The 25,928-nt window shown below is 48.0% G+C and overlaps 1 protein-coding gene across 5 annotated transcripts; it reads left to right on the forward strand.

Moving 5' to 3' along the window:
* Positions 1–23: 23 nt before the first annotated feature.
* Positions 24–25,928, forward strand: CUNH19orf47 (chromosome unknown C19orf47 homolog). 5 transcript variants are annotated; one of them, XM_046440176.2, is made up of 12 exons: positions 24–129; positions 1,835–1,951; positions 4,457–4,508; positions 8,999–9,086; positions 9,183–9,297; positions 10,029–10,110; positions 13,868–14,005; positions 15,320–15,472; positions 17,138–17,208; positions 19,264–19,317; positions 19,473–19,821; positions 20,518–25,928. In XM_046440176.2, exons 2-12 carry the CDS (start codon positions 1,907–1,909, stop codon positions 20,613–20,615), a joined length of 1,245 nt encoding a protein of 414 aa, XP_046296132.1. In that variant the 5' UTR covers positions 24–129; positions 1,835–1,906; the 3' UTR covers positions 20,616–25,928. The 5 variants fall into 5 exon arrangements, with proteins under 5 accessions (XP_046296132.1, XP_046296135.1, XP_046296131.1 ...); XM_046440179.2 differs by lacking the exon at positions 19,264–19,317 and having other exon boundaries at positions 15,323–15,472; XM_046440175.2 differs by having other exon boundaries at positions 19,473–25,926.

Below are 25,928 nucleotides of genomic sequence, written 5' to 3' on the forward strand. Positions count from 1 at the left end.
GGACAGGCTTCCGGTGTTGAGGGCGGGCTTCCGGGGCGGGCGATCCGGGACCAAGGAGGAGTGTCTGACAGTTGGCGCCGCCGGGAGGGTGGGCCGGCTGCGCGAATGGGCGCAGGGCCGGTGGGCCAGGTGAGGCGAGGGTGGGCGGGGGGGGGGGGGCCTGGGCCGGATGCGGTGGGATAGGAGGGAGTACCGGGCTCCACTGGGAGACCCCGAGTGATTTCTTTCTTTTTAGCCTCTGTTTCCTTCTCTGTAGGATGGGGGTCCGAATAGAACTCTAGCACCCACTTCAGGGGTCGAATGCGAAATGAGGGCTTGCAGGTCACAGCCGCTGCTCAGAGCTTGTACCTAGTGCTCCCTGCCTTTCTATACCACTGTTAGCATTGGTGATGTTTGCGTTGGGCGTAAGAGATTGTTGGACTTGGAAACCTACTGACTTGGGTTCCAGTCCCAGATCCACTGTGTGGCAGTGGGCCCTTGCCTTCACCTCCCTGAAGCGCAGTTTCCTGCGCTGACAGTCTCAATATCATATGGTCATTTTGCAGATTGTGATGAGACGTGTATGTTAAGCATTTAGCATAGCAAGAGCTCAGTAGATTGGGACTATAATGATAATGATTCAGAGAGTCATTGGTGTATCTGGGAATTCCAATAAAAAGGAGGAAGGAATCTCAGAGACAGCAGTAGGAAAAACAGAACTGCATCTGGGAAAATCGACATTCTGCCACTTATTATTTGGCCAGTTTTGTCCAGTCTTGTAGTATAGATTTTTATTTTTCTTGAAAATGACTGGTGCATGTTCCTTTGTCATTCATTTGAGAAGGAATTCACATTTCTGTTCTAATGGAAACCTAACATTGCTTGCCATGAGAAAGGAAAAAAAAATCTGAAATACGATGAAAACAAAACAGCCCATTATACTGTAGACAGTGAATGAAATATAATTGAAAAGAGGATAATTTATGTTCTATGAGTCCATGTTGTCAAATCCCATTGACTCCATCAAATTGTTTTTGTTTTTGTTTTTTGGTAGTAATAGGGATTGGACCCAAGGCTCTCCCATGGTAGGCAAATGTTCTACCACTGAGCTATGTGCCAGCTCTTTTACAATTTTTTATGTTGAGACAGGGTCTCGAAAAGCTGCCCAGGCTGGCCTTGAACTTGCAATTCTTCTGCCTCAGCCTCTGGTCAAAAGTCTTGGCATGCAGCTGATGTGTCCCATCCTGAACCTAGCTTACTGAAGATTTATTTTATTTAAGGCACACTTACCACTTGCTGAGTATTGTTCCAAGAGCTTTGAGTTTATTGGCTCATTTAACCCCTCTAACACCTTTAGCAATAGATACTCTTTCTTATTGTACAGTTGAGAAAAATGAGTTCCAGAAAGATTTAGCTACTTGCCCAGGATTAGGAAGAGGTAAAATTGGGATATGTATCCAAATCTAAGAGCTTAGCACATGGAATCTGGTACATGTTATTTAATTGAGTTTTGGGAACTGCCATGTAAAAAATTTCTATTTTGTTAAATTTCAACTCTGAAGAATGCACTGGAAGTGGCTTTTAAGGTGGTAGAGAAAGGTAATTGGGTCCAAGAGGGAATTCCACAGCAATGGGGAAGAATACCAATACTTAAAGGATTCAGATAAGTATTAGCTAAGATCTTGCAAGGACAGACTCATAGTAATACCTTGTTTGGCTAGTAATACCTTTTTTGGCATTAACCACAGTTTGAATTCAATTCCTGGCCCTGCTGTGTGTTGTTGTGTGAACCTTAAACCTACCTCTCTCATGTTAAATTTTTTGACTTTTTTGCTCATTTTTACTTTTTTCCCAGGCTGGCTGTGAGAAGTCACTGACTGCATACTCAATTCCTGGCATGTAGGAAGCACTCACAAGGACTTACTCCATGGGCATCGGAATCAAGGAGAACTTGTTTTTGAATCTCAGTAAGGTCAGTTGCTAGATGTGACATTTGACAAATGACTGCTCCTTATGAGTCAGTTTTTTGATTGATTAAAATAGAGCTAATAATAGTCTTTGCTCATGAGGCTATTGCGAGGCAATCAGTATGATGCTTAACTTTGGTCCTGATGCTGTTAGTGCTGGTTTGTGAGTTGCTGACATCTTACAGACATCTTTCCATGCCCTGCTCTTTTTTTTTTATTTTAATTTATTTTTATTTTTTAGTTATCAGTGGACCTTTATTTATTTTTATTTATTTATATGTGATGCTGAGAATCAAACCCAGTGCCTCAAACATGCTAGGCAAATGCTCTATCACTGAGCCACAACCTCAGCCCCATGCCCTGCTCTTTGAGGGATGCATATTGTATTATCTTTGTCCCATGGTAAAATCTAGAAGGGAAAGTGAATATGAGTGTCAGGTGCAGGGCAAAATGATGTCTGGTCATGTTCGTCAATCATGGAATCAGCAGAAGCCAGAAAAGGCCAGGGAAGAGGAGAGAGTCTCACATGTGGGAACTGAGGGAAAGCATCACAAAGTGGGGGACAGCCAACAGAGGGAAGAAGAGCTTGCCAGGAGGATGATGGGAGATAGGTATTATAGGCTCATGTGACATCCTGTGTAGAAACTAGGAGGCAAGCTGGGTTCAGAGGCACATGCCTGTAGTCCCAGCTACTCAGGGAGGGTAAGGCAGGAGAATCACTTGAGCCCAGGTGTTCAAGACCAGCCTGGGCAACGTAGTGAGACCCCCAACTCAAAATTAAACAAAACAAAACTGAGACACAGGTAAAGCACCTGATGGAGAGGAAGGCTGACTGCGAGACCAGGGGATGAGGCTAGGAGGAGCCCTTCCCAGTCCACTTAGTATACACCAAGCCTAGTCTCAGCTCCCTCCCAGGCCTTGGTACATAGCCCACTTTGCCCTCACAGCAGTCCTCTAGAGTAAGTAACATCCAGCCACACCAGTGCACAGATGGGGATCCTGAGACTGGACTGCAGAAGTAACTTCTCAAGGCCACACAGCTAGTAAGTGGTACAGCTGGATTTGAACCCCTTGCAGTCTAGTTCAAGTCTTTACTCTTTTTTTTTCCCCCTTTTCTTCTTCTTCTTTTTTTTTTTTTTTGGTACCAGTGAGGTACATCCCCAGCCGTTTTTATTTTTTATTTTGAGACAGAGTCTCCATAAGTTGCTGAGGCTTGTGATCCTTCTGCCTCCCCTCCCAAGTTGCTGAGGTTGCGGGTGTGCCGCGCCACCATGCCTGGCTCCAGAGTCCTTACTCTTGACCACTCTGTTATACCCTCAGAATGGAGAGATGAGGGAGAAGCATCAGTGTTGGAACTGGGCCTGGTTGAAGAGGGCAGAGTCAATGGAGAGGGCAGAGGAGATGGAAGAGAGGAAGTAAGTTTGGCCCAAGACAGTGTGGCCAGGTGGTCCTGGAGGCAGGTAGCACATGAGAAAGTCATTTCCTTTAGTTATTTTTCTACACTGCCATTCATGCCTGGAAAGTTTCCATTGGTGCTGATGTGTCTATAATGCCTTTCAGCATCTGCTGGTCTTATCCAAGTGAAAATTGGCTTTCCATTTCCTCTCTGGCCCCCCCACCTCTCTGACTAGGCTCCTGCTATCCTGGCTCGCTCCACTGCAGCCACACTGGCTCCTCATCCTTCAGACCTGCCAGCAGAGCCCCTGTCTTAGGGCACCGGACTCACTGGACCTTCTCTGTAAAACTACACAGCTTGGGCTGGGGTTGTGGCTCAGAGGTAGGGTGCTCGCCTAGCATGCATGAGGCACTGGGTTCGATCCTCAGCACCACATAAAAATAAATAAAGAAATTGTATCCATCTATAACTAAAAAACAAATATGAAAAACAACAACAACAACAACAAAAAACACAGCTTCCTCCCTCCCCTCCTTCAGGTCTCTGTGTCACTTTAGGTCTTCTCTGATTATCCAATTGAAGATTGCGACCGTCCCCTCCCAGGCCCTACATGTTTTCTCCATAACACTGGTAGCTTCCAACACTCTGCACTGTGAGCTGTTTTGCTTGTTGACTCTCGTCTCACTCCCCTGTCTCTGCACATGCTAGGCTCCATATTTTGTTCATCTCAGTATTCTAAGTGCTTCACACGGAGTACATTCGCAGTAAACAACGTGTAAATGGGTGAGTGAACAGCATTTATGAAGAAGATTTTTGGGGCAGGAAGTGTCTTTTTCTGTCCCTGTTCTAATCAGACCTTTGAGGTGTGTGGGATCGGAGCTGTGGACATTTGTTTTCCCTGTGACTTGTCCCAGGCACAAGTGATAGTTGTGGCAGCTCTGTCTGAGCTGACGGTCCGCCAGTTGCTCTAGGCTATTCCTGGACTGTGAGCCCCTAGCCCAGGAATTCTCCTCTGGCAGGCAGGCAGGCAGGCAGGCCGGCCGGCAGGCACTGGGAGAGGGACGTGTGCTCACATGGTGGCGATTCATGGGCCTTCTTTTATTCTCTGTTCCAGGCTCCAGGGAGCAGTATCTGGCCCAGCAAGACGATGGTCTCAGTGACTATGGGTGAGTCTGTCTTTCTCTGGATGGCCCCCTCTCCCCACTGCCCTTTCTGAGGTATGGCTGGGAGGGGGAGGGAGGGAAGGAAACTGGCAGGAACAGCTGTACTCTGACGAAGGTGGGGGGCAGGGCTGGGGCCAGTTCAAGGCTGCCTGCCCCTTCTGTGTATCTGGATCTACTGACTGCATAGTTTAGCCATAAAGAACTTGCAGTATGACGTCTGACAGATCTCCTACAGGGCTTCTCAGAGCCTTGGTTTTCTAACCTGTGAAATGGAGATCATAATACTCCTTGCATCCTGGCATTCTGGAGATTACCGCAGGTCATTTCTTGGTCATATGATCTCAACAAATGTTAACTGTTGTGATTTTCATGAGCTGTATCACCTGATTTTCTTTACACTCTGATTTCAGGATTGCCCAGACACAGAAATTACTTGGTAGCTTTGGAGAATCTTGAAATTTACTATACGTGTAGTGAAGTACAGGAAACCCATTAACATGATATTTGTTTTGGTACTGGGAATTAAACCCAGGAGTGCTTCTCTGGTCCTTTATTTTATATTTTATTTTTTTGGTGCTGGGGATTGAACCCAGGGCCTTGTGCATGCAAGGTAGGCACTCTACCAACTGAGCTATATCCCCAGCCCACCCTGGTCTTTTTTTAATTTTTAATTTTGAGAGAGTCTTGCTAAGTTGCTGAGGGTCTCTCTAAATTGCTGAGGCTGGCCTTAGACATGAGATCCTCCTCTCAGACTCCTGAGTCACTGGGATCACAGGGATGTGTCACCACACCTGGCTCCCATGTTTTTTTGTTTTTTTTTTTTAATATTTATATTGTTAGTTTTGGGTGGACACAATATCTATTTTATTTTTATGTGGTGCTGAGAATGGAGCTTAGTGCCTCATGCATGCTAGGTGAGCACTCCACCATTGAGCCACAACCCTAGCCCTCCCATGGTTTTAAAACAATTAAAAAGCAAATATCTGAAATAATTATAATCCCATTTAAATACAGCATAGAAGCTGACAAAACCAATCCATGACTTTAGAAGGTAGTTGTTGCCCTTGGGAAGGGGTAATAGTGGCAGTAGGAGGATCTGGGATGTTGGGCATATTTTCTTTCTTGGTCAGAGTGCTGGTTACATGGAGTGTTTGGTTTAAGAAAATCTATTGACTTGTGTACCTTTTGGCTTATACATAGTGCAATAGAATGATTGAAAAACCAAACTCCCTCTAACCATCCTTGTCAAGAAGTGTAATATTTTCAGATGCCTTGGGGTCCTGCCTTGGTCCTACCTGCTCCTCCAGGTGGAGTAAACCACTCTCTGATCTTTTCTGGACATATTTCCTTATCTTTCTATTTCTGTGTAGTAGTTTCACTGGTAGAAACCTTTTTATCACTCTCCTGTTCTACAGACTTTTTATCACTCTCCTATTCTACAGACTTTTTTTTTTTTTTTCAGTGCTGGGGATTGAACCTAGTGCATGCTAGCAAGCACTCTACCACTGACTGAGCTGCACCCCCAGCCCCAGTCTTGGATTTTAAAATTATGCAATGAAGTCTTCCGTTCTGTGTTCTTTGGTGTCTGACTTCCTTGTTTGAGGGTCATCTCTGTGGCCAAACATAGCTGTTGTCCTTTCTTTTTCGCTGTTGTGTGGTACTTCACTAAGTGACACCGTATATTCATAATGCCACCATCAAGGGTTGAAGCTCTTTCTTCCTTTTTTTTTTTTAACTTTTTTTTTTAGTTGTTGATGGACCTTTTATTTATTATTTATTTATTTTTGGTGCTGAGAATTAAGCCCAGCGACACACATATAGGCGAGCACTCTACCACTGAACTACACTCCAGCCCTGCCATGTATATTCTTATATCTGTCTCCTCCTGGTGTGTACAGCAAACACCCGCTCACCCATTCCTAGATACATTGTTGCTCAGTTAACATTTCTAAAGTGGGGCTACAACTTAACAACCAGCCGCTTATGACAGTTTAATTGGCTGCTTGTTTTCCTTCTTAGTAATAAGTGAGATGATGATATGTGCTGGGTGGGGACATTTGCAGTTTCTTGGACACTGGGTTTCAATAATCTTATGGTTAAAATTTCAGGATTTTCCTCAGGCAGAGAGTTATTTCCAACCTATGTGATGCTTTTTCTCTGCTGAAGAATAGATTAATTTAGATACAATTCATAAACGAGACATTTTACTTATTTAAAGTATACAAATTTAATGGTTTTTACATTCTCTATTCACAGGGCTGTACAGCCACCACCACAGTCAATTTCAAACCCTTTTTATCACTCTCCAAGGAAACCTCATGCCCATCAGCAGTCACTACTTCTTTTCTCCCAGCTCCTGGCAACCACTAATCTACTTTCTGTTTCTGAATTTGCCTGCTCTAGACATTTGTAGAAATGGAATCATTATGTGGTACTTTTTGCTACATAGACACATTGCCTACTGTGGGCTAATGGCACCCAGAGCCCTGCGTCTTGGCCAGTGGGTAGTGCCTGTTCAAAAGAGTGAAACAGCTCCCTTTTCCTGTGGGCTGGTGGAGGGAGCCTTAAGGTCAGGAAGCCTTGTCTGCTCTCTAGCCCCACAGGGCTCAGGCCACTGAAAGACACTGGCTAGGCAGGGTCCTCCTTGGCAAGATGTGACCTAGGGGTCTGTGCCTGAGTCCTGCATGCCACCCATAAAACACCTAATCCTGATTGAGTCTTTTTCTCCACTCTAAGCTTCAGTTGTTTTAAAAGGAAAATGAGTGAAATTATACTAAATCTTTTTTGTTTGGGTACTGGGTAACTACTGAGCCATATCCCCAGCACTTTTTATGTTTTGTTTTGTGACAGGGTCTTGCTAGGTTGCTTAGGGCCTCACTGAGTTGCTGATGCTGGCCTCAAATGCAGTCCTCCTGCCTCAGCCTCCTGAACTGCTGGGATTACAGGCGTGCCCTGCCGTACTTGGCCCAAATCTTTTCTAATCCAAAATAGCATGGATTGTTAGGTGTACTATTATCACCACGAGAAAGAAGTTGCTGGTGAAACTGGCACACCATCAATTATGAGGTAGATCTTCATTTTAGAGGTATTAAAATGTGAAAAAGAAAATGTCTACTTGGAACCCCCCCTTTTTTTTGTACCAGAGGATTGAACCCAGGGGTGTTTAACCTACATCCCCAGCCCTTATTGAGACAGGGACTTCCTAAGTCTTTTAGGGCCTCCCTAAACTGCAGAATCTGGTCTTGTGATCCTCCTGCTTCAGTTCTCTGAGCTGCTGGGATTATAGCCACTAAGCCCGCCCTGCAAGGAACCATTGGTCTTGTTGTGTGTTTTTGTTTTTGCAGTGCTGGGAATGAACCCAGAGCTTTAATTGCCTTACCACTGACCCACACCCCCAGCCCTTGGGATCATTGATCTTATCTTCCACCTCACCTGACAAGTCAGGATCAGAAAAAGAAGTTTAGGTATTACAATGCTTCATGGCAGAGTCTGCCAGTGGCTCCATGTGTTTTTGTTTTGTTTTGGCTCTGGTGATAGAACTCAGGCCCGGAGCATACTAAGTGTGCTCTCTGCCGCTGAGTTACACCCCCAGCCCGGCTTCATGTTTAGTGGTGGTGAGAGGAGAGAGGAGGACCAGTAGTAATGGTAATAATAAATAAATAATAAATATAAAAGATGACATGGGTTGAGGAGATCCTCTGGCCAATCACCAGTTGAAGGCCTTTATGTGATTTTTCTCATTGAGTCTGCACAGTGATCCAAGGATGTTGGTGATGCCACCAATAAAATGTCAGTTCCACAAGAGCAGAGACTTCAATTTGTCCCCTGTGGTACTCCCAGTGCTTGGAACAAAACCTGAACTGTCCCAAGTACACAGTATTTTCCCGAATTAATAGATGAAGAAAACAAGGCACTGAGCATTGTTGACTTGCCCAAAGTCCCTTAGTCAAGCAGGAAATGGCAGAGCTGAGACTTGAACCCAGAAGGCAAAGCTTATGCTGGTCCTTTTCATGCCTCTTTCTGAGGCAGGGATGCTTCTGTGACGGGTAGGGTCTTGCTGAAACTTGTGGGCTAGCTCTGTGACCCTTCCCCCTGGGCCTGGGGAGGGGAAGGGAAGAGAACCCCTCATCCCAGGTCTTGCAAATTAGTCATTGACCAAGTGCCTGCAATGCTGTGGCAGCTTGAGGGCAGGGCAGAGCTGTGAGGAGAAGGTGGAGAGCTTGGGAGCTCTGTTCCTGGTTAGCTTTGTGCCCTGGGGTGGGTTGCCCAACCTCTCCAGCCTAGGTTTTGTTTCCTCCTTGGCAGGTGGGGGAATCTCAATAGTGTTTAAGTCGGGTGGTGAGGGGACAGTTTCCTTCCTTGGTGTGTGCACTCAGTGGGAGGCCTGGCAGGTGATGCGCTCTGAATCTCAGGGAGCCACTGCCGTTGGGGTTCTGCTGCTGCTCTTCCCTCAAGAGAATCACGAGAATAACAAGCTCTGTTCAACTCCCCAGCCACCTCTGAGTGGATCCAGTTCTTTAAGGAAGCTGGCATTCCTCCAGGACCTGCTGTTAATTATGCTGTGATGTTTGTGGATAATAGGTGAGGTGACTTGAGGGGACAGGGCTGATCTTGGGTGGGGGGAGGCAGGGAGCTGGCTGGCGCACTTTGGGCCTCACTGCTGACCCTCCTCTGCAGGATCCAAAAGAGCATGCTGTTAGATCTCAACAAGGAAATCATGAATGAGCTGGGCGTGACTGTGGTGGGTGACATCATTGCCATCCTAAAGCATGCCAAGGTGGTACACCGCCAGGTGGGTGCTCTGCCTGGCCCTCTGGGTTTAGCATGGAGGGCAGTTGCAGATCTAGCAGGAGACCTGGCAGCACAGCAGGGGGACTTGGGTTCTGAAGCTGATTCAGCCATTTGCTCTGTGACATTAACTTATGGCCTAACCTCTCTGTGTCTTATGTTCTCTGCCTATAAAGAGCAGAGAGGTAAACCTATCTTGAAGTGTGGCTGTGTTAGGCTAGCACAGTGTACTCTGCCTGAAGCAGAGCCTCAGTAAAGGTTCTAACTTTTATCATTATTGTGAATTCGTACCTTCCCCATAATCATCATTTATTTCTAGAACTTTATCTGTCCCCAGGACAGCAGGGTTTTGTTTTGTTTTGCTTTGATTTTGCAGTGCTGGGGTGGAACCAAGGGCCTTGTGCATACCAGGCAAGCGCTGTACCACTGAGCTACACCCGAATCCCAACCCTGACACTTTTTTTGGGGGGGGGGAGATTGAACACAGGGTCTTGTGCAAGGCAAGCACTCTGCCACTGAGCTGCATCCGCAGCCCTCTTCTGGATGTTTTAAAGAGTACTGGTCAGATACTTTGTGGGATGTCCCTCGGTTTGGGTGTGCATGGTGCATTTTCCTGGTCACGAATGAAATGTTTGAACATCCCTTCTCTGGCAGTCAGGTTCTGATCCTTCTCCATGTTGCTCGGATCTCTGTCCCTGGTTCTGTTGTGTTAACCCAGGTGCCTGTTTTTTACAGGACATGTGTAAAGCTGCCACTGAGTCAGTGCCCTGCAGCCCCAGCCCGCTCCCAGGAGAACTTCGCCGTGGTGCCTCTAGTGGTGAGTCTCATTTATTCAGGCCTCTTTTGCTCTTCACACTCTGTCAGCAAAGAGGACACACCTGGTTATCCATCGCATCACTTCTGAATTTTGCAGTGGTGGAAGCAAAGCCGTCTCGAACCCTCTTTTCTTTTTTGCACGACTGGGGATCTAGTCCAGGAGCCCTCTGCCATTGAGCTACACCTGCAGCCCCTTTTATTATTTTGAGACAGGATCTTGCTAAGTTGCCCAGACTGGCCTCCTCCCTCAGCTTCCCAAGTTGCTGGGATTATAGGCATGGGCCACAGTGCCCAGCCATCTGCAGCCCTCTTTAAGGGAGAGAAATAAACTGGGAAGTGAGTGGCTGTTCTTATAGTGTGTTCTTATTCACTGTGGACATGTTCCAGGGTGCCCAAAAGCAATCTAAGAGGTAGAAGCAAAGCCATCTCAGGCCCTCTTTTCTTTTTTGCAGGACTGGGGAATCTAGTCCAGGGGGCCCTCTGCCATTGAGCTACACCTCCAGCCCTTTTTATTGTTTTGAGACAGAGTTAGGCCCCAGATGTGTGTAAAGCACATCTTTAGTCTCTGCTTGCATAATATTTGCTCTTCCCAACTGGCCAGCATAAGCACCTTGTGCTAAGGCCAGAATCACTGTAGGCAGCGCCAACTCAAAGGCATGAATTCAGGGAAGCTGAACAAATCGGTGATTATTTTTACAATAGTCCCACAACATATATGCAGAAAAAGGTTTGATCATAATGGTACAGTTTACAGCTGAATGACTTATGTGTAGGACACCCGTGTTGCCAGCATCCAAATGCAGAAACACAAACATGACCAGCCTCCTAGAATCCCCCTTGAGGTCCTCTCAGTCACTTCCCCTCTCTGGGGCATCACTGCCTTGATTTCTAATAGCATAGAGTAGTTTTGCCAGTCTTTCAAGTCTTTAATGAGGACATTTTTTATACCTTTCTGAAAATTGTTAATAGTTTAAGTTTAGCCAGGTGTGGTGGTGCATCACCTGTAATCCCAGCTACTTGGAAAGTTGAGGCAGTAGGATACTAAGTTCAAAGCCTGCCTGGGCAACCTAGTGAGACTGTGTCTCAAAAATAAAAAGTGGGGCTGGGGTTATGGCTCAGTGGTAGAGCGCTTGCCTAGCATGTGTGAGGCACTGGATTCGATTCTCAGCACCACATATAAATAAATAAAGTCCATTGACAACTAAAAAAATATTTTAAAAATAAAATAAAATAAAACAAAAAATGGCTGACGGTGGAGCTCAGTGGTAGAGTACTTGCCTGGCAAGTGCAAGGCCCTAGGTTCAAGTCCCTAGTACTACCAAAACAAAGTTTAAAAAATGAGAACACATATACTGAAGAACTAGTGAAGAAAGTAGGCAATTAAGAAGAGAAGGGGTAACAGGCAAAGAAAGAAAGAAAAGGGTGTGGAAGAGCTCTCCAAGCAGCATTCCCACTAAGATCACTTGTATGCATTTCCTAGCATCCGTCACGTGTGTCTCTCTGGTGCAGGAGGGAGGACAGTTCATTGTTCCCTGACATCCTGACTCAACTCAATTTCAATGGAAAACCAGGCAGGCTGGAGCATGCCTGTAGTCCAGCAACTTGGGAGGCTGCAGCAGGAAGATTGCTCTAGCCCAGCAGTTCAAGGCCAGCCTGGGAAACATAACGAGAGACCGTCTCAAAACGAAAATAAAGCAAAAATTCAGTGGAGCCAAGACAGAGTGTTTCACCTCCACCCAAACAGTGCTTAACTGTCATGATGATAAAGCAGCAGGTCCCTGGCCTCTGTCGGCAATATACTTCCCTCTGTGTCAATACAAGAAGTGTGGCCGTCTTAGCTGCCTTCCTTTTATTGTAGAAGTTCCTGATCATGGGGCACCTGGCCAGGTACAATGCTGTGAGTGGAGGCTCTCCTGGGGCAGATTCTACACAGCCCAAGAGTTTGTAGCTGCTGGTCATAACGCCACCCCATCCAGCTGAAGGAAGAGCTGGAGAGATGTCTCTGGGAAATTGACCCTGGGTATATACCAGAGCCTTAGCAGAGAAGAGACCAGGGCTGGAACCAGGCATTTCTCTCCATAGAGGAAGGCGGTCTGATAGGACCAGGACATTGGTGTGTGCATGTGTGGTACTAGGGATTGAACCCAGGGTTTCTCTACCACTGAGCTACATTCCCAGCCCTTTTTACTTTTTTATTTTAAGACAGGGTCTCACTAAGTTGCTCAGGCTGACCTCAAGCTTGCAATTCTCCTGCCTCGTCCTCTTAGTTGCTGGGATTATAGGTGTGCACCACCATGCCCAGCTCTAGTCCTAGGACTTTGAGGAACTAATATTGCTCTGCCTCCAGACTTGGGTGCTGGGTATGTGAGGATCATCTTTTGTTAAATGGTCTGGGTAGGTTTAATTTAGTTTTCTATATGTTATAGTTATTATTTTAAAAAAAAAAGAAAGCAATAGGTAATTATAGCAGTGCATTGAGGGTCATTATGGGAGAGAAAGTTCCTACAGGAAAAGAAGATGACTTTGGGAGGGTAGTGAGACAAAATACTGAAGTCTGGGAATGGGGATGTAGCTCAGAGGTAAAGTGCTTGCCTAGCAAGCACGAGGCCCTGGGTCCATCCCTAGCACCTGGACAACATCAACACACAATCTGAAAGCTAGTTGGCAGAAAGTAGGGGTTGAGGTGAGGCTTCTGGGACTAGTCAGAAAGTAATGGCAGCATGAAGACTTTCCCCCTTCCCTCCCCTGCAGCGGCTCCCCAAGAGCTCTTGAAACCCATGCCCTAGAGCTAGCAGCAACAAACCCCAGGCAAGACCATCTTCTTCATTCTGGGGCCGGCCCTCCCGTTGGCATGCTGTAGCTCCCACCCTCGCACCCCAGGCATCCCCGCTTCTGCTTCACAGGCGACAGACTACCAGAGACTGCCCACCCATCACCAGAGGGAGGCCACCTCTTTCTTGCCCCAGCACAACTAGAGCCAACCCCATTGCTCAGAGCCTGGCTGAGTGACTCCCCTCCCTGAGTCCCGATCCTTCATCTGTAGAATTGGTTCGAAGGGGTTCCTTTCTAGTGGGCATGTTGGTGTTTTCAGCGACGGGTTCATCTCTTCAGTAGACTTCACTGTGGACGTATGAAGGGTAGAAACCACTTTAGGTACTGGGGACCCTGCGGTTAGCAGACCATGTCTCCTCACAGACTCTTGGTTTTGTGTGGGAGTTCACCAGTAAACAGATATAACTGACTGTCAAGCAGAGTTGAGGGCTACAAGAACAAGAAAGCATAGTGTGGGTCAGGGCGATAGAGGTGAGGGGTGCTGACCCAGAGTTGCCACTGAGAGGAGTCCTGAGTGAAGAGAAAGCCAGCCTGTCGGTCCTTGGGGAGCAGCATTCTAGCCAGAAGGAACAGAGAGTGCCCAGGAGGCTCCCGCTTGCCAGGTGAGGAAGTTCCTGGAGACTGGCACGGCTGAGGAGCGTGGGGAGGGGAGGAGTGAGCTCAGCCCAGGGCTGGGCACCTGATGGGCGAGGTGTGGTAGAAACGAGTCTGGTCCGGGGCACTGGGAGGGGTGAGCTTCACAGGGAAGGTGAAGCCCTCCTCCAAGCATCCCTATTATGAGGAGAGTGCGGCCACAGGGTGACACGGGCTGCCCCTTCCTTGTGCTGTCCAGTGCCAGCCTTCGCCACTCTGGCTCTGAGGCTGCTGGATTCAGGCCTTCCTCCCAGGGCCCCGCCTGACTGGACCCCCCTCTTTTCTCCCCTCAGCTGCCTCCCGAATGATCGCCAACAGCTTGAACCGAGACTCCCCACCCAGCACTCCCGCCAGACGGTCAGACACCAGCACTTCCAAGATCTCTGTCACTGTGTCCAACAAGATGGCAGCAAAAAGTGCCAAGGCTGCTGGTGAGGGACTTGGGCAGGTGGTGGGCAGAGCTGGAGGTGAATATGTGTTGACAGACGGTATTTGGGGGGGGTCATATCCCCAATATTGCAAGGTTCTTTGAAGGCTACAGGGGCTACAAAACCTTTGAACTTGTCACCTCTGTGAACTTGGTCAAGTCACCACACCTCTGTAGGGCTCACTTCACGTCTCCAACTGGGAGGATGGTGGGCAGTGCTCAATGGCATGTTGGCGCAGGTGTGCATTGCTCTTGTCACTCAGTGGCTCAGTCTTTTTTAGCAGCCATTCACTGAGCCCCACTAGTGCTGGACCCTGTGCTTAGTGCCTGGGTCAAAGGTAAAGAACCTACTGCCTCCTTCCAGCTGTCAGTCTGAGCCTGTAACCCTGTGTCTGTAACCCTCTGGGCTTCCCATTTCTGAAAATGAAGCCCACCCTTGTCCCATGGTCTCCTAGGGCCCTGCGTGGGTTGGACTCATCTCTTGCATCTCCTCTGCATGCTCTGGCTCAGTGCCTCTCCGGCCTCCTTCTAACAGTGGACCTCTGCCCCTCACATTCTGTGGGCATCCTCCTCAGGCTTCTCCACGATTGCCCTGTGTTCCTCTTCCCAGTCTCACCTTGAGAGCTGGGAGTGGGACTCGAACCTTTGGACACCAAGATCTACCCTACTCCTGTGCCTTGGTTGGCCCTGGCCCCACAGTGTGGTGTCATAGGCACTGTGGAAGCTGAGGCCCAGGGGGGACTGCGGGTTTCCCAGGCCAGTTCCATCGTACTCTTCCCACCTCTATCACATGGGCTCCCCTTTGCCTGGTTTTTTTGGAAGCCTCGCCCCCTTTTGGCCTTGATTTGTGTGCCACAAATAAGAAGGCTACCATTAGTTTATAAGGTGTTGAAATAATGGTGACTGGCTCTTTCACCTCTTGACACATTGAGGAATTCTTTTTTTTTTTAATTGAAGTGTAATTTAGTTATGCACAATGCCTAAGTGATACATATACAGCTTTATTAGTTGTCATAAAATGAGCATTAAAAAAGGGGGGGGGGGAAGCACAGTTGTGAAAGTGTAGACCCTTCCCTTCACCCAGAAGGATCCCCATCTGAGGGCTTTTGGGCTGGATTTGGGTGAATCACAGAGAGCCTGGGTGCCCCCGACGTCTGGAGATCCCGAGTGCCTTCTGTGACCTTGTGACACCCAGACCTTTGAGTTCCTCAGGGCTCAGTTGGTGGTGATGGGGCCAATAAGGGGTCCAGTCATGCAAATATGGAAATAAAGAACATATGTGCCCTTTGCCTAAAGTCTAACCCTAACCCTCCCCTAGCAGCCCTAGCCCGCAGGGAGGAGGAAAGCCTGATTGTTCCCACCAAGCGTCGCCGCGTCACTGCTGAGATGGAGGGGAAATACATCATCAACATGCCCAAGGGTACCACCCCCCGGACCCGCAAGATCCTGGAGCAGCAGCAGGCAGCAAAAGGTACTGGCCTGTGTGTCCTGGAGACTGTGGGTCTCCTGGCTACGTCGCACAACACCCATCATGGCCTGAAGGTGGGGGCTGAGAAGTAGACTAATGGACTTAGGGGACCTTGGGCCAAGGAGATGCAACAGTGGCCATAGAGGAGGGGAACACATCACCTGTGTCCTGTCGTCCTGCAGTTAGTGTAGCCAGGCTCCTGAGGGGCAGGGGCAAGGAGTCAGTGATGGCTGCCTGTGAAGTGAATGACCCTGCCTGAGTGAGGGCAGGTGCCCCAAAGTGAGCATTGTCATTGAGAGCCAGGGAAGTTAGACTGAGAGTCCGTGCAAGCGGGGGCTGGTAGCATGGAGATGTACTTTGTTATGGTAGCATTGTTTTAGGATGTTGTGTTTGAGGCCAGGTACAATGGCACACTCCTGTGATCCCAGTGACTTGGGAGGCTGAGGCAGGAAGATCACAAGTTCAAAGCCATCTTAGTAATATAGTGAGGCCCTAAGAAACCTAGCAAGACCCTGTCTCAAAATTTACAAAAAGGACTGGGGATGTGGCTATGTGGCTCAATGGTTAAGTGCCCTTGGGTTCAATTCCCAGTACCAAAAGAATAGAAGAATGTTACGTTTGTTCTTACAGAAAAACTTTCAGATGGGGCAGAATCATACAGTAAAAAGACTTTCCCATCATTTCTGTATCCCATGGTTGCTGTTAACCTGTTTAGGGTAACATCTGTGAACTTGTGTGTATCTGCTCACATATGGACATTTTTTTCTTTTTAAACACAAATAGCATCATCTTACTTTTTCATTTATTTGTTTATTTTTGGTATTGGGGATTGAACCCAGAGCCTCAAGCATGCTTGCCAAGTGCTCTACTACTGAGCCACATCTCCAGCCCTTTTAGAAATTTTATGTTGGGGGCTGGGGTTTTAGCTTGGTGGTAGAGCACTTGCCTAGCACGTATGAGGCACTGGATTTAATCCTCAGCACCACATAAAAATAAAATGAATAAAAATAAAGGTTTTCTGTCCATCTACAACTAAAAATGTGTTTAAAAATAAATTTATGTTGAGATGGTGTCACTAAGATGTCGAGATTGGTCTTGAACCTGTGATTCTCCTGTCTCAGCTTCCTGAGTCTCTGGGATTACAGGTGTGTACACTGTGCCTGGTTCCTCATCATTATTGTTTTTTTAAAATTTGTTCTAATTAGTTATACTCTTCATTCGGTTTTAATGGCCATTTATTTCCATGGTATTTGTGAACCATGATTTGGTAAACATTCCGTTGGTGGAGATTTAGGTTATTATTTGCTGAGAGAACTCATTACCATTCATCAGAGTCTCCTAGGACCCATGATCCCCAAAGAGAAAGGAATAAATAGGAGTTAAGGACTCTCCCTACACACATTTCATGAATTTGTACTAAGGAGTAAGGAGTCTAGGGTGTCAGGGTGTCAGCTTGCGATTATCTTTCCCACACTGACTCTAGCCGGTGTGAGGGTGAGGGTCAACAGTGGCCAATAGTGCGGGTGTACAGCTCACTTGGCTGTAGTGGAGCTGACTAGAGTCTGCTGGCCTTGTCGTCCCTGCCTCAGGGTCTGCATTGCTCAGCCTGGGCCTGGGCCTGCAGGGCTGCTGGGCAGGTGCTGTCTCATGGCCTCTCTTCCCTCACAGGTGTCCACAGAAAGTCCGTGTTTGACCGCCTGGGTGCTGAGACCAAGGCAGACACGACGACGGGGAATAAAGTGAGTTGGCAAAGGTGGAGCCTCGTGGGGCTTGAAAGCTCTTGTCTTCCTGGATGTTGTTCCTAATGCTCCTGCATCTCGCCCCTTATGGGCCCCAGCACGGGCTCCCCACCTTCCCAGGCTGCTCCCTTCTTTGCTTGGGTGGCTTTCCCCTTTGTCTTCTGCCCCCGTGTCTGTCTGTAGTCTGTCTATCTGTCTGTCTGTCTGTCTCTCTCTCCCTTTCCAGCTCCAGTCCTAATCTGTCCTGATTTCTGCCGGTCGTTTCCTGTTCTCACCAACCCAAACTGTCCTCAGCATCTTCCCCCAAAGTCACTCCTCTTCTAGGACCCCTTCTTAGGGATGTCCCCCTCCTCCATTCCAGTTAGTCCTTGAATTGGGTAACTGTCTTTCTCTACCTCTGCTGCCACTTCTTCCTGCCTGGATGGGGTGACAGCCACCTAACTGGTTTCACACAGCTGCCGTTAACCCCCTCCAGCCCCTGCCTCCCCAACTGCAGGGTGTGCTGCCCACAGGATGGGCTGGCTTCCTCCTCTGCTGGAAACCCCTCTGAGGCTTTTCCCTGTCCCTGTGACGAAGCCCACTGTCTTGTAGTGGGCTGCAATTCCCTGGGACCCAGGCATGGAGTATGTTTTGGAGCATACCCTGGATTGCGCTGTGGCTGGCCACGTCACCTTGGCCATTCACTTAGGCCCTTTGTGCCTCAGGTTCTCATCTATACAGTACCAGCTCAAAGGGTGGTCATGAGGCATGAGTCAGATAATCCCTGCATGGTGCAAGGGCATGGGTGTGTAATGAGCCGATGTCACCTTTGCCGATCTGTGGGTCCTTGGCTCTTTCTGCTTCCTCACTCCCTTGCTCACCAGGTGCCACTGCTCTGGCTGTCTCTCACCTCCTCTTACCACTGGGATGATAATCACTCTTAGGGTCATGTGGCTGAGGGATCCAGCCAGGTGGAGGCATCCCTGTGCTCATCCATCCTGCAGGGTGCCTGGCTGTGGAGCTGGAGTTTGGAGTCCTTCTGAACTCTAAGCAGGGTTGAGCTGCCCCTAGCTCCTCCCCTCCCGTGTTCTTCTGTTGTATAAATTATGGGTTTATTTGAGCCAGTAAGGCAGGGAAGCTGCTTTTCTGGGAACTCCTGGGTGAAATTTCCCAGTTTGAGAAAGCCTCAGGATCAAACACAGCCACCCGGAGGTGGGGAGATGGGCATAACCTGCCAAGCACCCAATAACCTGTTTACCTCAAGATCCCTGCCTTTGAATCCTTCCCCTTAAATAAAGGATTGGAGCCTTTTTCAGTTGTTCAATTCCAGTTCCTAGCTGGGCTGGAAGACCCATCAAGCACCCACTTTTAAATCTGATTTCTGGCTGGCTTTGTCTTTCTTTCTTTTTTTTTTAATTGTAGTTGAACACAATATCTTTATTTTATTTACTTTTATGTGGTGCTGAGGATGGAACCCAGTGCCTCACATGGGCTAGGTGAGCACAATCCCAGCCCCTGTCTTTATTTCTTACTGATTATTTCAGACTTTTATTTTCCCAGGTGGCTCACACCTCCGAGCGGGAATCTGCGCTACTGGGGTGCTGGTAACCCTGGCATACTCTTCCTCACAGAACACCTCACTGTCATACTTGCAGTTATTTATTTATTTATTTTTAATATTTATTTTTTTAGGTGTAGGTGGACACAACACAATGCCTTTATTTTTATGTGGTGCTGAGGATCGAACCCGGGTTCCGCCCATGCTAGGCGAGCAATCTACCGCTGAGCCACAATCCCAGCCTCATACTTGCAGTTATTGCTGTCATACTTTGGAGCCAAGCCTGTCTTCCCCACTGGACTGTGAGCCCCTTGAGAGCAGGTCTGGAACTGCTCTGTATCCCCAGCATTGCTTGGTCTAGGGCCAGGCCCCAGAGTTGGGGCTCAAGATATATTTGCTGAATAAATGACCGAGTGACTTTTCCCCATGCTCATCTGTAGACCCCGCCCGTGTCGTCCCTCTGTGCGGCACACCCTGTTCCTTCCCTGCTTTATTGGACCCTTTCTTTTACCATTCAGATCTCAGACCAGCTGTGTCCTCGTCCAGGGAGCCTTCCTGAACTTCCAGGCAAGGTCTGGTGCTTTCTCTGGGCTTCCTACTTCCTGTCATCTCCACCCCATGCTGTCACCACCATCTGACTGATGGGTGTTTCTTCCAGCATTGAGTTCCAGGAAGGCAGTGTGTTGAGTGACTACATGACTCACTGTCCTATCTCTGATGTCCACAGCCCACGGGAGTTTTCAGTCGCCTCGGGGCCACTCCAGAGATGGATGAGGATTTGGCATGGGACAGCGACAACGACAGCAGCAGCTCTGTCCTGCAGTATGCTGGGGTCCTGAAGAAGCTAGGACGGGGCCCAGCCAAGGCCAGTCCCCAGCCAGCACTGACTGTCAAAGCCAAGGCCACAAGCTCAATGACAACGATGGCTGCCCCAACACTGCGGCGCCTGACGCTTTCCTCACGCCCTGGGCTGGAGAGGAAGCCGGAGTCCCTGTCCAAAGTCAGCATCATCCAGAGACTGGGCAAGGCCACCCTTGTGCCTGAGGCCCAGGACAGCCAGGTCACAAGCACCAAGAGTAAGTCCTCGGCTGAGGTCAAGGTCACCATTAAGAGGACTCTGGTGGGGCCCCGGGGGAGCAGCTCCACTGAGGGCCTTGGTGCCCAGATGGACCATGCAGGCACTGTGAGCGTGTTCAAAAGACTGGGCCGCAGGACCTTCTAGCCCACATGCGGGGCGGGGTGCAGATGGCAGAATTGCCGGCCTGTGTCCGGCCCCTCTTCAGGCTCCTGGTCCCTTCAGAGCCTTCCTCGAGGGCCTGTCCGCCCACCTGCCAGCTCCTGGTGACACTGCTTGTCTCCCTCAGGCACTCACACTGGGCCTGAGCACTCTGAGGAATTGCCCATAGTTCCTGGTCTGGCTGGTCACTGGCCTGGCTTTGCCTGCTATGGGACTTCCCTTCTCTCCTGCCCTCTGTTCTCCGCTCTCTGGCCATGGCCTTGGCAGAATCCACTTTTCTACCTTTGCCAAGTGCCAAGTGCCATCATCTTTCCTGTGACCCCTTCCTCCCTCTCAGCAGCACTTGCTGCCTCAAACTCCAGCTCCTTAGCTCCCTGTTCCCCTGCCCACGCTCAAAGTGGGTGTCCCCTGGGGGTCTCCCTTCTCCTGGCACCCAGCCTTTCTCCCTCCTCTGCCCCTCCCCATTGCTGTAACTCCTCTCTTTCTTCCTCTTCACTCTGTTCATTTCTCTTCTGTTTTCTGTCCCCGTGGCAAGGCCCGACTGTCCGCTGCGTCCTGCCTGACCCTCCTGCACCTCCGGCCTCCCAGCGGCCCCCTCGTCGACGGTGGCGTCGAGCCTGTAGAGACTGTTAGCTGCCCTCCACGCCCAGGCTGGAGGGACTTCCCAGGCCTTGGGCTACTGCTGGGGCACCTCCATTTTCCTGCCCTGGGCATCTTTTTCTCTAAAAGTCTGTGGTGGGTGGTGGGCAAGGGGCATTGGGAAGGGAGGCCAGTTTTGAGAGAGAAGACAACAGCTGATTTAATATATTTTTGTGACTTCCAAACCGTTTCTCTCCCCTCCTTCAGGGTGAGCTAAGGGTGTTCACTGCAAGCCTAGTGTGGGGTAGGGGCGCCGGCCAAGGGTTGGGCTCCGTCACTGAAGGTCAAGCTCCTGTACACGTGTGGGCCTCAAGTAGAGGGAGTAATGGTCACAGTCACCATTCATTCCTCCCCCAACATGCTGCCACTATTCTGCCACTCTGCCCTTCCTCCACAATTCCACCTGTTTCTGCCACTCTGCCTGTTGGTGGCTCTTCAAACTGTGGGCTCCATTTGTGAGGAAATTAGTTTTTGTTGATTCAGTTGTTCACCCCCTCACTCTGCGCAGCCCCCACCTGTTCTAGCAGGTGGGCAGGGCTGGCCAGCATCCTGGCTGCATGGTCAGCCTCTGTAATGAGGGAGAAGGAGGCTACAGGATGGTGCTCTCCAAAAAATTGGAGGGATAAGAGAAAGAGGCCAGGGCCACTGTAGGTATATGGGATGAGAAAGCCTTTCAGAGGAGGTGACATGTTGACTGAACTGGGATACAAGAAGTGGCTTTGTGAAGTTCAGTAGGAACATTCTAGCACAGGGACAAGCAGGGGCAAAGGCCTTGAGGTGGGTCAAGGAACATGAAGAAGACCACGGGGCTGCCAGTGAGGGGCAGCTGTCTCCCATGAGATGGGGGCTGGTAGACAGGAAGCAGATGCTCTGGGGCTTTGGGACGCAGGGCGAGGAATGTGGATATGGGGCTGAGGGCTCTGAGTTTTGAAGGGTTTGAAGCAGGGGAGTGATGAACTGAGTTGCTGTGTATGACAGTCAGTGGCACTGGCTGCTGTGAGGAGAGTGCGTTGTTGGGAGGGCAGAGGTGGAGGCCACTGAGGTTTCCAGGCAGGGAACGAAAGTGACCTGCCTGATACTGTGGCAGTGGGGGAGCAGAGAAACCATGGATATAGGGTGTGTGCTTTGGAAGTACAGCAGCAGACGCTGATTGGAAGAAGAGAATCATCATCCCACCCAGATTTTACCCCCGAGCTGCTGGGGAATAGCCATTGGCAGAGACAGGGAGGCAGGAGAGAGAACAGGCTGGGGATCAGGGAGCTTTGTTCTGACCATGCTGAGAGTGAGGCACTGCTAGGGTTCCCAATGGGTAGGTTGCAGGCTAGAGCCAAAGCTGAAGGCCCGGTGATACCAGCTGGTAAGAGCAGAGAGATTGGGAGGTCCCTGGAGGAGAATTGGTGGACCTTTTCCTATTGAGAGGACAGGATCTGATAAAGGAGTCACCCAGGAGGGGGCAGGGGTTTGGAGGATATCTAAGAGAGCCAGTGATAATCAGACTAGACCTCATATCTTTATTTTACTTAATTTGTTTTCTTCTGTGGTATTGGGGATTGAACCTGTGGACTCAAACATGCAAGACAAGCACTTTACCACTGAGCTACACCCCCGGTCCTTGTCATTTCTTGATGTGTAATAGGAACTACAATGATAGAAAAACACACCTAGCTCACTTACCACAGAAGGCTTACCTGCACCACAGGTAAGTTCTGTCATTGTTGCTTTTCATAGAGGCTCACAGAGGGGAGTATATTGTTGAAGGCCTCAGCCAGCTGGCATGTGCCTGGATGGGTTGACCTCAGGGAGCTGACTCCAGGATCCTTACCTTGACCCTGTCTTGCCTCCATTCTGTATTTGAAACATGACCCTTTGGGGATGGGGGCAGGGTCCTAGGACAGTGGTTCCATTTATTTATTTATAATTTTTTTAGTTGAGGGTGGACATGATACGTTTATTTTATTTATTTATTTTTATGTGGTGCTGAGGATTGAATCCAGCGCCTCACACATGCAAGGCAAGCGCTCTACCACTAAGCCATAACCCCAGTCCTCCAACAGTGGTTTTAGACTACAGTTATCTATGTGAACATGTCCTCAACACCCCATCAACTTGTCCTAGGAAGGATTTGTAGCTCTAAGATGCCACAGCTCTAAGACACTGCCCTGTCCTGCCACTGTCCTCAGAATGACCAGAACTGATGCCTTCTCTAGCTCTCAACCTCTCCAGACTTACAATGTCCCATTCACTTGACTCAGAGATTCCTCCAAATTAACCCAAACAGCTGTGCCCCACAGGGCTGGATTATTCTTTTCTTGATTCTATTAAGCATTTTTGAACACAAATAATATACTCACATGGTTCAAGATGGAAAAGGAACAAGAATGAAGAGTCTTCCTATGTCTCCTAGCACCCTATCCCTTCCCCAGAGGCCACCAAGGTTACTAATTTTTTTGTGTGAACATTACAGAGTCGTATGTGACACACACACACAAATTTACATATACGATACATACATAAACCAGAGGAAAAGACGTACACACAAGCAAACACACATACATACTAACAGCCTCATTTGTTTAATTGGTTCCTTTTAGGAGGAAATCCATATTGTTTCCAATTTTTTGCTATCATTGGTAGTGCTATGATGAATGACACACATGTAGGATCAATTCTCAGGGGAATTTGAAGATCTCCAATGATATCATTTTTTCTTTTTTTTTTTTTTTTTTTTGTGGTACTGGTGCTTATACCCAGAGGCACTGTACCACTGAGCTCCATCCCCAAACCTTTTTATTTTTTACTTTGAGACAGGGTCTTGCTAGGTTGCCCAGGCTGGCCTTGAACTTGTAATCTTCCTGCCATAGTCTCTTAAACTGCTGGGATTATAGATGTGCACCACCAAGCCTGGCTTTTTTTGTTTGTTTGTTTTGTTATGTTTAAGATTTGGAGGATTGAACCAAAGGACTTGTGCGTGCCAGGAAAGTGCTTTATCCCTGAAGTACAAGGCCAACCCAATTTATCTGAGACCAGATCGGGTCATGTTAAATTGCCCTGGATGACCTTGAATTTACAATCCTTCTACCTTAGCCTCTGGAGTAGCTGGGATTACAAGCCCGAAACTCTGTGCCCTGCTCCAGCGATATCTTTAAAGTGCAAATACTGATGGTGGGTCAATAGCAAATTTGACCCAGGCTCTCCCCCAAGATTATTGGTATTCTTCAGCTGGCATATTTTTATAATGACCACCCCATTTCAAAAAGGAATGAAAGGGAGGTGGGACTATAGCTCAACCGCAGAGTGCTTGCCTAGCATGTGTGAAGCACTGGGTTCGAGCCTTAGCACCATATTAAAAAAATAAACAAAGGTATTCTGTCCATCCACAACTACAAAAAAAAAAAAAAAAGGAGGAGGAGGAGGAATGGAAAAGCAGGTCATAGTAGTGCACACCTGTAACCCAGCTACTTGGGAGCCTGAGGCAGGAAGATCTCAAGTTTAAGGCCAGCCTGGCAACTTAGTGGGACCCTGTCTCAAAATACAAAATCAAAAGGGCTGGGGATGGAGCTCAGTGGTAGAGCACCCCTGGGTTCAATCCCTAGTACTGCAAAAAAAAAAAAAAAAAAAAAATCAAGATAAAAGGAAATGAATAGAAGTTGGACTCTTCTAATTGGAGACTTGCTTGAGAAATTGGGTCAAGGGATACCAAGAGCCAACACTGACCACCACCTCTGCGCTAGGAAGTACTAAATAAGCATTTGGTTAAGTTGGTGGACTTGTTGAATCCCAGGGGCAGCACCATGCAGGGCCTTTCCGTTCTCATCAGGTGAGCAGGTGAGGAGACAAGTGCAGTGAGCCCAGGGCCAGGGTCAGATCTGAGACAGCACAGCAGAATGATTCTGTTTGGACGGTGGTCTTGGTCGCCTCTGGACCTGTCATCTCCTTTGGTGGCTCACATCAGTGGATACTAAAGGAAAACAGGAACTTGCAGAACCTGTGGCAGGCAGCCAGGGCACAGGCCACTCCCTATCCCTTCCTCCAGTGCCTGAGATGAGCCAAAAGTTGAGCTGCAGTGACCTTGTCCCTTGCTTTGGGATCCTGAGCTGACTTAGTTTGGTAAACACTGCTCCTACAGACTGATCTGCCTTGGAAGGTCTGAGAGTCCTGGAGAGGATGTATTTCCCTACCTTGAACTTCACTTGCTTTATGAACTCCAAACCAGAGCTTCACAGACTTGAGATAGCAAAACTTTTTTTCATCTTTTTCCCCATCCCTTCTTTCCTTTCTTTCATGTTTTTTTTTTTTTTTTTTTTAGTAATAGATGTTAGTGGGTTTTTAAAAATAGTTTTAGAGTTCTAGAAGAATTGAAATGGTAGTACAGAGAGTTGCCATATGCCCCGTCCCCAGTTTTCCCAGTTATTAACATAGTACCTTGACATGGTGTATTTGTTATAATTAATGTACCCATATGGATGCATTAGTATTAACTAAAATCCAAAGTTTATTCTGATGGCCTTAGTTTTTTTCTTTTATATATTCTAATTAGTTATACATGACAGTAGATGATATTCCAGAATCCCATTCAGGATACCATATTACATTTATGTTGTCAAATGTGACATTGTCATCAAATAAGAAGTTGCATGTCTCCTTAGGCTTCCCTTAGCAGTGGCAGTTCGTCAGATTTTATTTGGTTTGGGTGATGACCTTGATAGTTTTGAAAAGTGCTGGTCAGGTTTATTATAGGATGCCCCTTGACTGGAACTTATCTGATGTGTTTTCAAGATCAGACTGAGGTCAGGAGCTTTTCAGAAGACCTTAACCATCTAGTGCCACTTCACTATCATATCAAGCCTTCACACTCCAACCCAAGTTAGTATTGTTTATGTAAGTTGTGATTATATTTGTCAAGTTCCTCACTTTGTAAAGTTACTTTTCTTTTTCCCTTTACATCTTGTGCTTTTTTTCAAGGAAATCACTCAGTGCAGTCCACATTTAAGGAGCTGGGGGAGGTGTTGCACTCTCCTTTTTTTCCTAAAAATACCTTATTTTATTTATTTATTATTATGTGGTGCTGAGGATTGAACGCAGTGCCTCACATATGCCAGGCAAGCACTCTACCTCTGAGGCACAACTCCAGCCCTGCGCTGTCCTTTTTGAGGGCAAAGTACCTACGTAAATTATTTGGAATTCTACATGATCCGTCACTTCTGATTTATTAACTTATTCAAAAATTTATTTTATTTTATTATTATTATTTGGTACTGGGACACTTGACCACTCAGCCACATCCTCAGCTCTATTTTGTATTTTATT

The sequence above is a fragment of the Marmota monax genome, unplaced genomic scaffold (genome assembly GCF_021218885.2).
Source record: "Marmota monax isolate L192 unplaced genomic scaffold, Marmota_monax_Labrador192_F-V1.1 WCK01_AAM20220418_F8-fsc00228, whole genome shotgun sequence".
NCBI lineage: Eukaryota > Metazoa > Chordata > Mammalia > Rodentia > Sciuridae > Marmota > Marmota monax.